General features: G+C 49.5%; 1 protein-coding gene across 1 annotated transcript in view; it reads right to left on the minus strand.

Annotated features, from left to right (window-relative positions):
* SPTBN4 (spectrin beta, non-erythrocytic 4) overlaps nucleotides 1-14,941 on the minus strand; it is a 69,414-nt gene that overhangs the window by 17,172 nt on the left and 37,301 nt on the right. Inside the window, 3 exon segments of the mRNA XM_024768302.1 lie at nucleotides 14-238; nucleotides 11,275-11,538; nucleotides 12,930-13,076. Of these exon segments, the coding sequence (XP_024624070.1) occupies nucleotides 14-238; nucleotides 11,275-11,538; nucleotides 12,930-13,076 (636 nt within the window).

A 14,941-nucleotide genomic window follows, 5' to 3' on the forward strand; every position in this document is an offset into this window, starting at 1 on the left:
CGCGGATCCTCACCAGCTCGTCCTCGACGTCGTGCGCCACCTGGTGCAGCTCCTTGGAGGCGAGCAGCAGGCGGCGGCGCTCCTGCAGCGGCTCGAGCAGACGCACCAGGCGCTCGCCCACCGCGTTCTGCCGCTCGCCCACCAGCTCCTTGCTCGCCGGCTCCAGCGGCAGCGCCGCCGTCTGCGCCTGCAACTCTCCCACCTCGCGGTACCACTCCTCCACTTGAGACTCCATCGACTGTAGGGACAAGGGTAGGGTCAGCAGACCCCACCCTCCCTCCTGATCCCGCTGTGGCTCTCCAGTACCTTTATGGTGACAGCCAAACCCCTGGTCGAGGCCCACTATTCTACTCTCCCCTGGCCCAATTCCTTCCAGAAGCGCTGCCCTCCTCTCTGATCCTGCAACCCACTAAGCTAGTTCCTGTCTCAAGGCCTCTGCCATAACTATTCCCTCTACCAGGCATGCTCTTCCCAGTCAATCAGATTTCAGCTTAGCTGTTACCTTTTCAAAGAGTCTTTCCTGACCCCCTGGACTAAAGTGGCCCATTAGTTAGTTCATTAGTTCTCAGAAAAACCCTTCGAGGTTGGTGGTATCCCTATGTTACAGAGGAGGAAACTGAGGCCCAGAAAAGTTAGGTAATTTGTCCAAAGAGTCAACCTTTCCAAATATCAAAAATAAATACAAAGCTATAATGGTTGATGTGCCACAGGGATAGACAAAAAGTGGAAAAGCAGACCCAAATACACAGGAGAATTCATACAGTTTATAGATGCCATTTCCAACCTCCGAGGAAAGGATGGGTTATTCAATGAATGGTCAGGGGCCAAGTCACTGACCAATTTAGCTGGATCCCTTCCTCACTCTTTATGCTGAAAATAATTCCAGATGGATTAAAGACATAAGTGGAATAAGTAAATCCATAAGGCATACTAAGAAAACCGGGGCAAATGCTTTTATAATCTTGGGATGGAGAAAATCTTTCCAAGCACATAAACCGTAAAGGGCAAGATTTATAAATTTGGCCACAAAAAATACTTTTGTTTTAAAAAAAATACTTTTGCAACAACCTAAATTTCTAGATTAGTTAAAGGCAAATAACAAGCTGGAAAAATTGTATGTGTTAGAGCAAGGCACTAGTTCCTTTAACAGTAAAAGAATTCCCTTTTATCCTGCTTCCTTTGTCTCTGCAGCACTTAACCACCATCCGATAACTGTCTTTACTTGTGAAGCCTTTTTTAATTGGTCTCCTGCTTCTGGAATGTTAGCTTCATGAGGGCAGAGGCTGTGTCAATTCACCTCTGTATTCCCAAGGGCCCAGAACAGTGTCCAGCATGTAACAGGCCTTCAACTGCGGTTTGTTCAACGCACAAATGAATGACATCAGCAAAGAGAGATCGCCCAAAAGAGAAATGGGCATTCGATGTGAACAGGCAACACAAAGAAGAAAAAATAAGCGCACGAAAAGACTCCCAGTCTCACTAATCAGCAGGATAATACAGATTAACACAAGGTATCCTTTTCTATTCATCAGATTGGCAAAAATTTAAAAGATCAATAATATCTAGTGTTGGCAAAGATACAGGGAGATGGGCACACTCAGCCACTGTCAGTGGTGGTGTAAATTAGTAGAGCCTTTTTGGAAGGCAGTTTGGCAGGTCCTATCAAAATGCAATATGTGTCAAAATGCTTTGATCCAGCACTGGCACTTGCACTTCTAGGAATGTATTTAAAGAAACACTGGCACAGGGACTTCCCAGGTGGCACAGTGGTTAAGAATCTGCCTGCCAATGCAGGGGACATGGGTTCGAGCCCTGGTCCGGGAAGATCCCACATGCTGTGGAGCAACTAAGCCTGTGCGCCACAACTACCGTGCCCGCGCTCTGGAGCCCGCGAGCCACAACGACTGAGCCCGCATGCCACAACTACTGAAGCCCGCGCCTAGAGCCCGTGCTCCACAACAAGCGAAGCCACCGCAATGAGAAGCCCGCACACCGCAATGAAGAGTAGTCCCCACTCGCTGCAACTAGAGAAAGCCCATGCACAGCAACGAAGACCCTACACAGCCAAAAATAAAATAAATAATACTAATAAAACTAAATTAACAAAAAAAAAGAAACACTGGCACATATGCACAAAGATGTTTGTCTGAGGATGGTCACCATAGCAGAGATGTTTGTCCAAAGACCTCATCATAGCAGAGCTTATAATGGGGGAAAAAAAATGGAAACAACCTCGATGCTCATCAAGATTGAAACGGTTAAACAAATCCACATCAGTATAGAATAATACCCAAGATTTACTGTTAAGAGGAAAACAATTTTAGAACATACTTATGAATAGATATTTGTAGTGGATTACACATGCATAAAAATTCCCTGGAATAAACAAGAAATTAATAACAGATGGTACCTATTGGGGGGATGAGAATTTAGTGAATGGGGACGGGGATGAAGGAGAGACTTTTCACATAGGATTTTTTTATATAGTTTTTGATGTCTGGACCATGATATTTATTTATTCAAGAATTTCAATTAAGCATGAAATACAAAGAAAATGAAACCATTGGTAATCCATATAGGTACATCTATTAACACATAGAAAGAGACCTAGAACGATGCACACCAAATTATAGTTGACGTCCCCTTTGCAGTGTGGGATCCGGAGGCACGTTGAAGTGAGACTTTATGTTTTACCGAAGATATCTAGGTTAGTAGGATCTTCCCCCCCCGCCGCAAATTTTATGTATTGTGTGATTCTAAACAGATGGGGGAAGTCTAGAAAAGAAAACAAAATAATGAAATTAAGTGGTAACGGATTACAGCAAAAGACTGAAACCCAAAGCTGGAAACTTAAGAACCAAATTAAGACTTTTGTTGGGAGGTTCTGTAGCGCAGAGGGGTTGGTTTTGCCTGCCTAACATCCGTCCCTTCCTTTGCAGCACCTGAAAATCCACTCTCAGGTCCTGAACTTCTTGAGGAACTGATAAAACCTAGAGGGCCAAGGTGGCCACATGATCTAAACCTGGCCAATCAGAACACTGGGTCAGGGATGGTCCTATTACCTAAGCTGGGCCAATGAAAACTATTACAGTTTCCTAAGGGGCTGATGAAACCAAGCGGTCCAAGAATGGCCATGTGAGTCAGGCCTGGTCAACGAGAACACTGAATCACCCTGGCTACAAGAATTGGGTAAGAGATAGCATGTAACCTAAGATCAGCCAATGAAAACTCTTCCCACTTTTGCTGGAAAGGTGTGTGAGCTCAAAAGGGGTGGTCTCCTTCTCATCGTATTCCTAAAGGTAGAAGAACACAGACCTGGGATACTGGAGACAATTTTGCCACCAGGAAGGAACAGGCTCCCCAGTGACGAGGCCAGCACAGAGAAAAGCAGGGTGCAGAAACAAAGACAGAGAGATTCCTGAGGACGTAATTTGAGGAACTGATCCAGCCATGCCCCAAGCTCATACCCCCTGGATCTTCCAGCTATGTGAGCCAACACTGTCCCCTTTTAGCCTGAGTCCTATGAACTGCACCCCAAAGAATCCCAGCTGATACAGTTCACAATCTGTAGGAGTCATAAAAATGGGTAAAAATCAAACCTTATAACAAGTCAAAACCATGTATAATGGAAAAAATTTTAAAGGCACAATTATAAGTGGCAGAAATCAAAGAAAAATGAAATAGTCATCCCCCAAACTTTTTCGCTAAGAAAAACATTGTAGTGATGTGTAGAAAACTAAAAATGCATTAGAATTCAGGAAACTTTCAAATATAGTCTGAAATATGCAGGTTATAAGTTCCACTTCCCCATGAAATGAAAACTCCTCTACCACCTCTCCAGCAAGTGGCCGTGTGACCTGAGATGGAATAATTCCAGGGGCTGCCACTTTTCTACTTCTACAAAAATGCCACGTATTTTGAACACCCATTTAATGTGTATCCTTTCCTGCAAACATGGGCTAAGGATACAGAAGTACAATGGTCCTTAAACACATGAAAAGATGTTCAGCCTCCTTCAATATTTAGGAAAATGCAAATTCAAATAACTACAAAAGAGTATCTTTCACTTCTCAGATTAGCAGAGATGAAAAAGCTTGCTAATACCTAACGATGTCCGCCATGTGGGGAGATGGATGGCTCTCACACTGCAGGTGTGTCCACTGCCGTGTCAGGAGAACACTTGGCAATATTTATGAAAAAGTTTAATGCATACACCTTTTGGTCCCAAAATTTTACTTTGAGGATTATTATCTACAGAATATTTGCATGTAGGCTCAAATACATATGGATAGGGATGTCTGTTGTGGCATTATTTATACTAGTGGAAGATTGAAAACAGCCCAAAGGTTTCTCAAAGGCTGGTTAATGACATTGTCAAACTACCCCTGGAATACCATGCAACAGTTTAAAAGGACAGACTATATCCTCGATTTTGTGACAAGGAAGGATGCCTAGGGTGTTTTGTCAAGTGAAAAGGCAAGCTTCACTAGAGTCTGTATGTCATGTGTATGTGTGTGGGTATGCAGAGAATATTTCTAGAAGGATAGAGCAGAAACAGTTGAGAGCAGTTACACCCCTGCGGAGTGAGACTTGCATGTGGAGGAGGAAGGAAGACTTCACTTTTCACATCATACCCTTCTGTTTGAACTTCTTGCCATAGCAGCAATAATGGGTAACACACCCTGATTGCTCTAAGCGCTTGACAAGAATCAATTCGTTTAATCCTCACAACAGCATATGAGGTCAGGGAAGATGGGGATGTTTGCATGGCTCACAACTGGAGCCCAGCTCCTGGCTCCATGCCTGGCACACAGTAAGTCTCCATAAATGCGTGTTGATTTTGTTTGTTGGATTGGTCACCGTGCTCTTCTGCTTCTCTTGGTATTAAAGGTTAACATTAAAAAAAAAAAAAAGTAAACTAGCTTTAAAGGTTAAAACCAAAGAAACAACATGGATGATTCTTGAAAACATTAAGTGAAAGAAGCCAGACACAGAGGACAATATATTGTACGATTCCATTTACGTGAAATGTCCAAAACAGGCAAGTCTGTAGAGACAGAAAGTAGACGAGTAAGGGAACTAATGGGTGCGGGGTTTCTCTTTGGGGTGATGCAAATGTTCTGGAATTAGATAGTGGTGAGAGTCACTTGACTTTGTAAATACACTAAAAATCACTGAATTGTACTCTTTAAGAGTGTGTATTTTGGGAATTCCCTGGTGGTCCAGTGTTAGAACTCCGCGCTCTCACTGCTGAGGCCCTGGGTTCAATCCCCGGTCGGGGAACTAACATCCCACAAGCTGCGCAGCACAGCCAAAAAAAAAAAAAAAAAGATAAAAAAAGAGATTAAAGGTAAAAAACAAAACAAACAAACAAAAGACAGAAGAGCCTACTTCCAAAAGAGCTTCAGGCGCTCTGCCACATGGTGACACACAAGCCCTGACCCCCACATCAACCTGATTCCTTCTCGGATCCACCTGCTGTCTTCCAGCTGGGGAGACTGAGGCTCAGAGACGATCAATGCCTGGTCCAGAGTAAAAACTGCCAGAACCAGAATTTGAACCCAGGACCAAGTGGCCACGAAACCCTAGTGGCCCTCAGTCACTCTCCTTCTCTGTAATTGGGGATGATGCGGCTCAGAAAGGTGGGGTCACTTGTCCTCAGTCACACAGTAGGAGAACGAGGGTTCAAACCCTGGACAGTGTAGCTCTTGACTCTGGGCCATGATGAGCTAGATGAAGAAATGTGGGGCAAAGAATGAAAAGGGGCAAAGAGAGTGTTTTCTCGGCCAGAGAAAAGAGCCTGGCTTAGGGTGGGAGGTAGTCTTTATGGACTCAGCTCAGCAGCTGCAAAGACTCCACGTGCATCTTCCCCTGACTGGTCCCCCTTAGATGGCAGGAGACCAGCTCCCCACTTCCCTCCCCAAGCAAGAGCCCATGGCTGAGCCAGGCCAGCTGGTCAGACCCCTGGGACTGGGAAAGCAGGGGTTTGGGACTCTACCATCTGGCCCCTCAGCCGGCAAGGACAATTGGAGGAGGCCCTGAAGGAGGACTCTGGGTCACATGGCCTAGACCTGGGAGGCGGGGTTCCAGGAAGGCTGCTGCAGCAGCTGGGGTGGGGGACAAGGGGAAGGACACGAGGAGGACACAGGGATGAGGAGAGATCAAGGGAGAGGGGCAGAGATGGAGAACTGAAATGAAAAGAGACGGAGAGAAGAGAGTGAGAGAGTAAGACAGAGAGAGGTAAAGAGACAGAGAGACAGACAGACAGGTGAGAAAGAGAGGGAAAAAAACTAAGAGAAAGAGAGACACAGAGGAACTGGGGGAGACTGGGAGACAGGCCCAGAGTGAGGCAGAGGGGGAAGAGATCACTCTCACAGCCACACCCCCTCAGACCCGGAGCCAGCACTTCCCCCAGCCCAGCCTGGCCCTGGTGCCCTGAGGGGTAGAGCAGCCAGGAGATGTGCCCGGCTGGACCGACCCCCTCCCTCCTGCATATGCACAGTGTCTGGGATCTCAGGCAGGCCCCAGGGGACAGCAGGGCCTTGGGAGGCCGCTCCCCTCCCCAGTGGCAGCTCCTGAGGCCCAGCTGGACTCCATATGGGGGCCTTGGCCCACTGAGTCACTCCCCACCTCGGGCTCCCTCTACTGGGGAAAGGGGCCAGGAGTCCTGTGCTGGGCCTACCCATCGCTGCGTGACCCCCCACCCCGCCCCCCGCAGGCTCTCATCTGCCCTGGGCCTCAGTCTCTCCCTTAAACAATGGGGACCTCACCTCCTGGTCCCCAGGGCTTGGTGGGCCTAACCCCCTCCATGTGGAGGGAAGAGCCGGCTCTGCACTTGTCTAGGGCAGGAGGCCCCAAACCTTCCCTCTGAAACCTAAATGGCCAAAAAGGGAGACAAGGATGCTCAAGGTCACCAGTTCCCCTCAAAATGCAAATGCAAAGACCGCAGTGAGATATGCTGCCTATTCACCAGACTGGGAAAAAAAAATCTAAAAAGTCTGCCAACACCAAGTGTTGGCGAGCATGGGTAGAAACAGGAGCTCTCATTTGCTGCTGGGGCGAGAGCATTAAATGGCATCAGGACTCAGGCGAGCAATCTGTCACACAGGTGAACTATAAACTGGCAGTTGTAACTTTCGGCACTATATTAACGTCTCATATGGCACCTCCCCCCGCCCCGCCAAATACATTTTTTTTTTTTTTTTTTCGCCACGCTCCACGGCTTGTGGGATCTTAGTTACACGCCAAATACTTTTTTTTTTTTTTTTTGCGGTACACGGGCCTCTCACTGTTGTGGCCTCTCCTGTTGGCGGAGCACAGGCTCCGGACACGCAGGTTCAGTGGCCATGGCTCACGGGCCCAGCCGCTCCATGGCATGTGGGATCTTCCCGGACCAGGGCACGAACCCGTGTCCCCTGCATCGGCAGGCGGACTCTCAACCACTGCGCCACCAGGGAAGCCCCAAATACATTTTTTAAAAGCTCCATGGATGGGGGCAAGTGCCAAACTGGAATATAATCAGAAACAAATGAAACAACTATTTCACATAAATAACAGAATCTACGGAAGGCAGAGAAATAACCCAACTTTTGAACACAGTATAGTGACGATGTGCCCTCTGGTGGAAGACAATTAAAAATTTAAAACCTGCAGGCAAGAACTGTCTCTTAGTTAGATTTGCTGGGTCAGCAATTCGGAAACTACATCATGCAGTACATCTTGTAATCTTTACGACGTTCGTATGAAATCACTCCTGTTATTATGTTCATTTGACCGAAGAAGAAACTGACGCACAAAAAGAGAAATAATTCCAAGTTAGCCAGTTGGTAAGTCACAGAGCTGGGCTCGACCCCAGGCAGCCAGGCTCCAGCATCCATGGCCTTGACCTTGGCACGTACTGCCACCCAGAGTCCCGCTGTCACCAAATGGCTTAGCATCAGGGTCCTTCCCTTTGCACAGAGGAGGCGCCTGAGGCTCAGACCAGACGCAAAGCCACGCGCCCAACATCGCACACCCAGTAAGTGGCAGAGCTCTGATTCAGACCCACACCTGCTGAGTCCTGAGTCTGTGCTTTTATTCACTGCAATAAACTACTGAGGAAGAGTTAGTCATCATCGTAAGACAATGAATAATCGTAGTAATAGTTGCTGCTGTGCTGGAGGTCTCCATTTGCCCCTCCTGACCCACAGTCTAAGCTTCTCCATCCTGCTCTGTGCCCCGGGGTCGCCGGGGGCGGAGTGGGGTGGGCTGACCTGTATGGACCGTAGCAACTGGCTCCCCTGTCTTCTGGCTTCCAGGCTGGCTGGGCTCAGGATTGCCTACATAATTTGCAGGGCCCAGTGCAAAATGCAAATGCAGGTCCCTTGATTCAAATGTTCAGAATTTCAGAACAGGACAGGGATTTCCCTGGCAGTCCAGTGGTCAAGAATCCACGCTTCCACTGCAGGGGGCACGGGTTCTATCCCTGGTCAGGGAACTAAGATCCTGCATGCTCCGCGGCACGGCCGAAAGAATTTCAAAACAGGAGAGCAGAGCATAAAACCGAGTGTGGGGCCCCGTGGGGCTGCACCCATGAAGTAAGTCCTGTGAACGTAGCGGAGGGGACCTATCATTTCCCGGCTCCTCCCTGCAGCAGCGGCCATTCTTGCCTAAGGGTCCCCGCTCCTTCCAGGTGACTCTGCACCCCCTGTCCTCCCCCACCCCCCTCACCCCTGCCGGGAAGTAAAGCTCCCTCCTATTGGCCCCAAGGCTTCCCCATTCCCTGCTCACACCTTTGTCAAGACTCTTGATAGGCCCTCTTCAAATCGTCCTCAGTGGAGCATGCCTTCTGTTTCCTGTTGGGATCCTGACAGTCACAGATCCCCATTTGCTGGGAACTCACCACATCCCAGTGCACACCTTCAGCTGGCCCTGGGATGCCCGCACTGAGGCAGTCCTACTTAAGATGGGACGACAGAGGTTCAGAGAGGGACTACACTTGCGCCCTGGCTGGGATTTGAACCCAGGTCTGTCTGCCACCCCTTAGGGCTTTCATCACTTGGCCCCTAGCTGCTACTACTCCTTGCTCCCTCCTCTGTCTGACTATCCAGGCCACCACTTGTTTCTGCCGATATTCCAGGTGATCCCTCAGAGCAGACGTGGGGCCGAGTCATCCCTGCGTGACCACTGCCTGCGCAGCTATGGACCTCAGGCAGTGATGGATTTTTCAGAGGCCAGTGAGAGGGTCATGTTCCCCACTATGGTCTGGGAGTATCGAGGGAGGAGGGTGGATGGGAACTAAATGTGGTCCTGAATGGCCACTTGGTGGCTGTGTGACTTTGGGAGAGCCAGGACTCTTTCTGTGCTGTGGTTTCTTCACACGTCCAGTGAGGATAAACCACAGCACTTCCTTCGTAGGGCTGCTGGGGAGGAGGGACAGGTTATCAGTGGCTGGCACAGAACACAGATCAGCGGTTCTCAAAGTGTGGTCCGGGTACTCCTGCGGATTCCCAAGATCTTTTCAAGGGGTCTGCAAGGTTACAACATTGTTTAAAAAAATACTAAGCTGTTAATTTGCCTTTATCCCTCTCATTCTCTTCCAGGTGCACAGCAGGGTTTTGCAGGGATCGCATGACCAGTGCTATTGCAAGAGACACTGAATGCAGAAGCAGAGGTGAGAAGCCAGTGCTCTTTTGTTTTTTGGCCACACCGGGTGGCATGCAGGATCTTAGTTCCCCGACCAGGGATCAAACCTGTGCTAACCACTGGACTGTCAGGGAATTCCCTCCAGTGCTCCTTTAAGCTGGGCATGAAAGGGAGCTGCAACGTTGAAAACGATGCCAATCTTCTGTCTACATTTTTTGTTGTTGTTTTGGAAAATATAGTCATTCTTCATAAAAGAATGCTTTGGGGTTCATAGGTGATTGATTTATTGTTGTTGTTTTTAAACAAAATCAATCGTTTAAATATGTCCAGTTTCCATTTTTAATATAGTAAATATTAAACACGCAAACAAGCTCTTTGGGATCTCAGTGATTTGTAAGAGGTAAAGGGATCCTGGAGACAAGGCAGTTGAGAACCGCTGGGGTACAGAAAGCAATGACGTCCCTGACATCCTACTCAGATCTGTTGCTCTTTGCTTCTTTGCCCGTCTTCCTCACCAGAATGTGAGCCCCACGGGGGCCACGAGTTTTTGTCAGTTTTGCTTACTGCTGTATTCCAGAAAAGCGCCTAGCGTGTTGGCATAGGTGCTCAATAAAGATTTGCTGCATAGGTAACTGACTAAATACTCATTAGTGTCATGTGCTTTTATTATCAGTCGACTTTTTTTTTTGGCCAGCACTTTAGTAGCATTAACTATGCAGCAGTGATGAAGAGTTGAGGGACCTGGATTTGAATCCAAGCTCTGCCACTGGCTACCCTGGGCCGTTAGTCCACCTCCCAGAGCCTCAGACATTGTTCCTGGGATGTAAAGGCAGGAGTTGTCACACCTTGGGAGGTGAGACGCAACTCCTACATTCGCACCTCCAGTCAGCGCATCAAACAGTGAGATACCAAGCACCACGGGCTGCCAGGCTAGGAGCAGAGATAAAGCAGACACGGTGTCTGTTCTCTAAGAGCCGCTGTTTTGTAATGGAGACACTGGCTAGCTGTGTGTCCTTGGGCCAGGCGCTCTACCTTCCGTGCCTCAGTTTCCCCGTTGGTCAAACATAATAACAGTACCAATCACTTAGCGTTGCTGGGAGGGGTCAGTGAGAGCTCGGCACAGAGGCCGGTGGGGGAAGCACTCCATGAATGCCGTTATTTTATTCATTTATTTATTTTGGCTGCCCGAGTGGCATGGGGATCTTAGTTCCCCCACCAGGGATCGAACCTGTGCCCCCTGCACTGGGAGCGCGGAGTCTTAACCATCGGACCGCCAGGGAAGTCCCATGAATGCTGTTATTATTCTATGCAAAGCCAGCCCCCTACCTCTGGGCCTTGGTTTCTCCATCCAGGAAACAGGTGTCAGGGTCCTGGAAAACCCTCAGTGTGCTTGTTATCTACCTACTGCTTTTTGGCTCTAAATCTTTCCTCCTCCTTTGTACCCCCTTCCCTAGGGGTGGTGGGTGCTTCCAACAGTGGCTACTAGCTGGACTGCCTCAGTATTCCCCTTCTGTTTCCAGCTCTTCTAACACATTTGAAATAAATCCCTATCTTAAATCCCCTCTGTCTGAAATACCTCAACTGGGATCTGACCCTGACTCTGGCCCCACTGTGTTTAGAAAGCCCCCGTCTGTGTCACCCAGGCCGTACCTGCAGCTTCTTGAGCTGGCTGTTGACAGTGGCCAGGTCCCCACCAGGGTCCACATCCTGCAGCTGGCTTTCCATGTGAAGGAGCTTCTTGTCCAGCTCAGCGAAGCTCTGCACCAGCTGGTCGGCTTTGCTGGCCTCAAAGAGCTGCCTCGCCTTGGCCTGGGTGGTGCTCTCCAGCTCCGCCCAGCACTGCCGGATCTCACCCAGCTTCTTCCGCACCGAGGCTGCCAGCTCTGGTTTCTCCTGCATCAGTTGCTGGCCCTCCTGCCCCAGACGATGGGAGGCAGGAAATGAGGGGGAGGGAGTGGATGGTGGGGAGGGACAGAGAAATATGGGGGCAGCAGAACATAGGGAGAGACGTGGAGAGAGAGACAGAATCAAGGAGTTGGAGACACACAGAGAGACAGAGACATGACGGGTGGTTGGAGAGAAAGCCCCAAGCATGGAAAGAGAGATGAAGAGAGACAGACAGATAGACAGAGGTGTGGGGAGGGAGACAGACAACACAGAGGCATGAGAAGGAGACAGAGAGAGACAGATAGCCATAGAGTGATGGATACAGAGCCGTGCACAAAGTTAGAAACATGGGAAGAGGACCATAAGACAGAGAAGGGGAGCAAGAGACAGAGATGGAAGAAAGAGACAGAGAGAACAAACCTCCATTAAACTCCAAGTCAAGGAGAGTGGCTTTGCCACGTGCCACCATTATGGGGCATCGGTGGCCATTTAAGGGTTTAAGACCCACCTGGGTGCCTCTGTTTGAGTGAAAAGAGTGGGGGGATCCAGGGCAGCAGGTCTAGGGGCAGTTTTGGGGGTTGATGCTGAGAGCAAAAATCTGCCTGGGTCCCTCCAAGCTGAAGTCAAGCTCCAATATATGTTGGCCTAGAGCCACATATATCATATTACGTATTAAAAAGAACAATACCATAGCAATTACAGCTCCTAGGTGCCTGGCCTTGTGTTAAGCACTTTATGTACTCAAGAGCCTACATTTCTTATTTCCTGATTTTAAAGCAGAGCATAAACAACAAGGTCCAATTGTATAGCACAGCGAACTATATTCAAAATCTTGTAATAAACCATATGAAAAATAATATGGTTACATGTATATGTACGTATATATGTATACACATATATACAACGGAATCACTTTGCTGTACACCAGAAACTAACACCACGTTGTAAATCAACTATACTTCAATAAAACTGAGGCTCAAAGAAGTTAACACAATTCCCCCAAGGCCCCAGAGCTGGCAACAGCATAGACAGAATGAGAACCCATAGCTGTAGGAACCCAATGTTCACTTTAACCCCAGCTTCCCAGGGCTGCCCCAACCTGACTACCTGACTTTCTATTTTAAATGCTTCAAATGGTGTGGAGGGAAGCCTGGTGGGGGAGATTATAAGAAGGGGTGAAATATTTAACAACCATTCAGAAGAGATGTTGGCCATTTTACAGACAGGCAAACTGAGGCTCAAAGAGGTTACGTGCATTACTCAAGGCCACAGAACTAGGAGCAGATGTGGGAGTTATCTGAACCAGTTCAGGGGTATGAGAAGAGCGGGCTGGCAGAGGAGGGTGAAGGAGGTGAGACATGGGTTCCCTGGAGGCCCCTGGCACCTGGCATGGGCAGCGGGTCCTTCTGCATACTCACCCTCTCAATCTTCTCCAGCCACTCCTTATTCTGAGCCAGCTCTGCCATGAACGCCTGATGCCGGAGCCATCTCTTATGCAGCTTGTGGCCGTCTTCCCGCGTGCTGTCTCGCGCCATCAGCATCTTCTCATGGATCCAGCCATCCAGCTGTGCAGGATGGGGGAGGGGCTCAGCCAATTCCCCACAACCTGCCATAGCCCCGCCCCCCCATCCCCTCCACAATGTCCCAGGTTCAGGGCCTAGGCTTCTAGGACTGGGGAAGGAGAGAAGGGTGGGATGGAAAAAGCTGTGCAAATGAGGCCTTTATGGCAGGGGGGTGCAGCTTAAGCCCTTTCCTAGGGAGTAGGGGATGGATGAAAGGGTCCCCAGAATGCATCATCTCTTAGCCCTCTGTCCTCAGGGCAGCTCTTCTCAACTCCTCATAAGCCCTAAGTCCCAAGGTAGGGTTCCTAGGCCAGTCTTCCCACCCATAGCCAAATCAGCCCTCCAAAACGAGCCCTCCAACCTAATTTAGCTCACTTCCAATTCAGTCTTGCACCCCTCACCCCCAGCAATACTTAGACCCTTCAGTTCAGTCTCAGCCACCTCCAATAAGGACCAATTCAAGATCTCCAACCCATTCCCAAAGGTATCAGGTGAAGCCCCCATATCTAGTTCCAGACCTCCAATATGGCCAGATGAACCCCTAAGAAACCTCCCAACTAGTGCCAAGTCTAGTTCCCTCCAAACCATCCCTCCAATGTGGGGTAGACCCATCCCCTGCAACCCAGATCCAGCCTCCTTAATGAGCCCACAGAACTCCCCAAATCCAGCCTTGAGGATCCAGCCCAAGACCACAGTTCACCAAAACTATGATGCATTGTGGCCCCCAACCAAAGCCAACCCCCCAAATGCAAGCATCAGGGCTACCTTCTGGCTCCCCAAATGAGTCTACCCCAAATGAGATGCTACAAATCTAGCATCAGACTCTCCAGCATGGACCAGATAGAACCTCCGCAGCCAACCCCCCCTCCCAAACTAAAGCTATTTCTAGTGCCCCCCACTCACCAACAAAACCAGTCATCCCAAATGCAAGCAACAGGAGTGGGCCCCTCTCACTACCCTCAGCAGGCCCAGGCACAGGGCTGCTTTCTGAGCCACCCCTCCCTCCCAATGAGACTTGTCCCTCAAGCAGGAACCTCCCCACTCATGACCAAACCTGGCACCTGGGCAGTTTGCTCCTCCCCTTTCTCCTCCCCCCTCAGTCACAAGATCCTCCTCCTCCCTCTTGGAAAAAAAAACAACAAAAAACCACAGACTCTGGCTTACAGTCATAGCCAAGGACAAATTCCCAGTCGGCCAAACCCCACTCCATGTCCCCTGAGCATGTGCTCCCCAGGGGTCCAGGACAGCGTCATACTCCCTCATACATACACAGACACACACACGAGCCAAGCCAAATGCTGAATCCCCCAATGCTATCAGATTCCCGACAAGCAGGGAAGAGTTTGCCAATGGCAGCCACAGCGCATAGAGAAGGCAAAGTCCCTGAAGGAGAGGTACTCTGTCATCAAGGTAAAGCCCCCCAAAAGTGATTGACCCCCATCACTGAGGGCAAAGCCAGAGTCCCCAACAACCCAGGAAAAAAGCTCCCAAATGTCAGAGCCCTCCAAACCCAGAGCAAGTCCAAGACCCTCATCGCCCACGGCAGACCCACGCAAAAGTGATTCGCCCCCATCATCTAAGGCTAACAGATTCTGCAAGAACCAGGGAAGAATCTCTCCAAAGGCTGAGAGTCCCCCAACCCCAGGGCAAATCTCAGAGGCCCCATTACCCAGAGGAGAGGCCCCTAGAGAGGTTGGGACCCCCTTAGCCCCCAGGGAAAATCCACACTACCCCAGGAGTAGCCTTAGAAGTCCTCCCTTTCCGCTACTCTCCCTTGGGACCTGGCCCCTCAGTCTGGCCCGCAGCATCACCGCGGACAGCTCCCGGCATCTGGGCCCCTCCCCAGGGCTGGGGTCCCAGGGCCTTCC

This window comes from Neophocaena asiaeorientalis, unplaced genomic scaffold (genome assembly GCF_003031525.2).
Source record: "Neophocaena asiaeorientalis asiaeorientalis breed wild unplaced genomic scaffold, Neophocaena_asiaeorientalis_V1.1 scaffold629, whole genome shotgun sequence".
Classification (NCBI taxonomy): domain Eukaryota; kingdom Metazoa; phylum Chordata; class Mammalia; order Artiodactyla; family Phocoenidae; genus Neophocaena; species Neophocaena asiaeorientalis.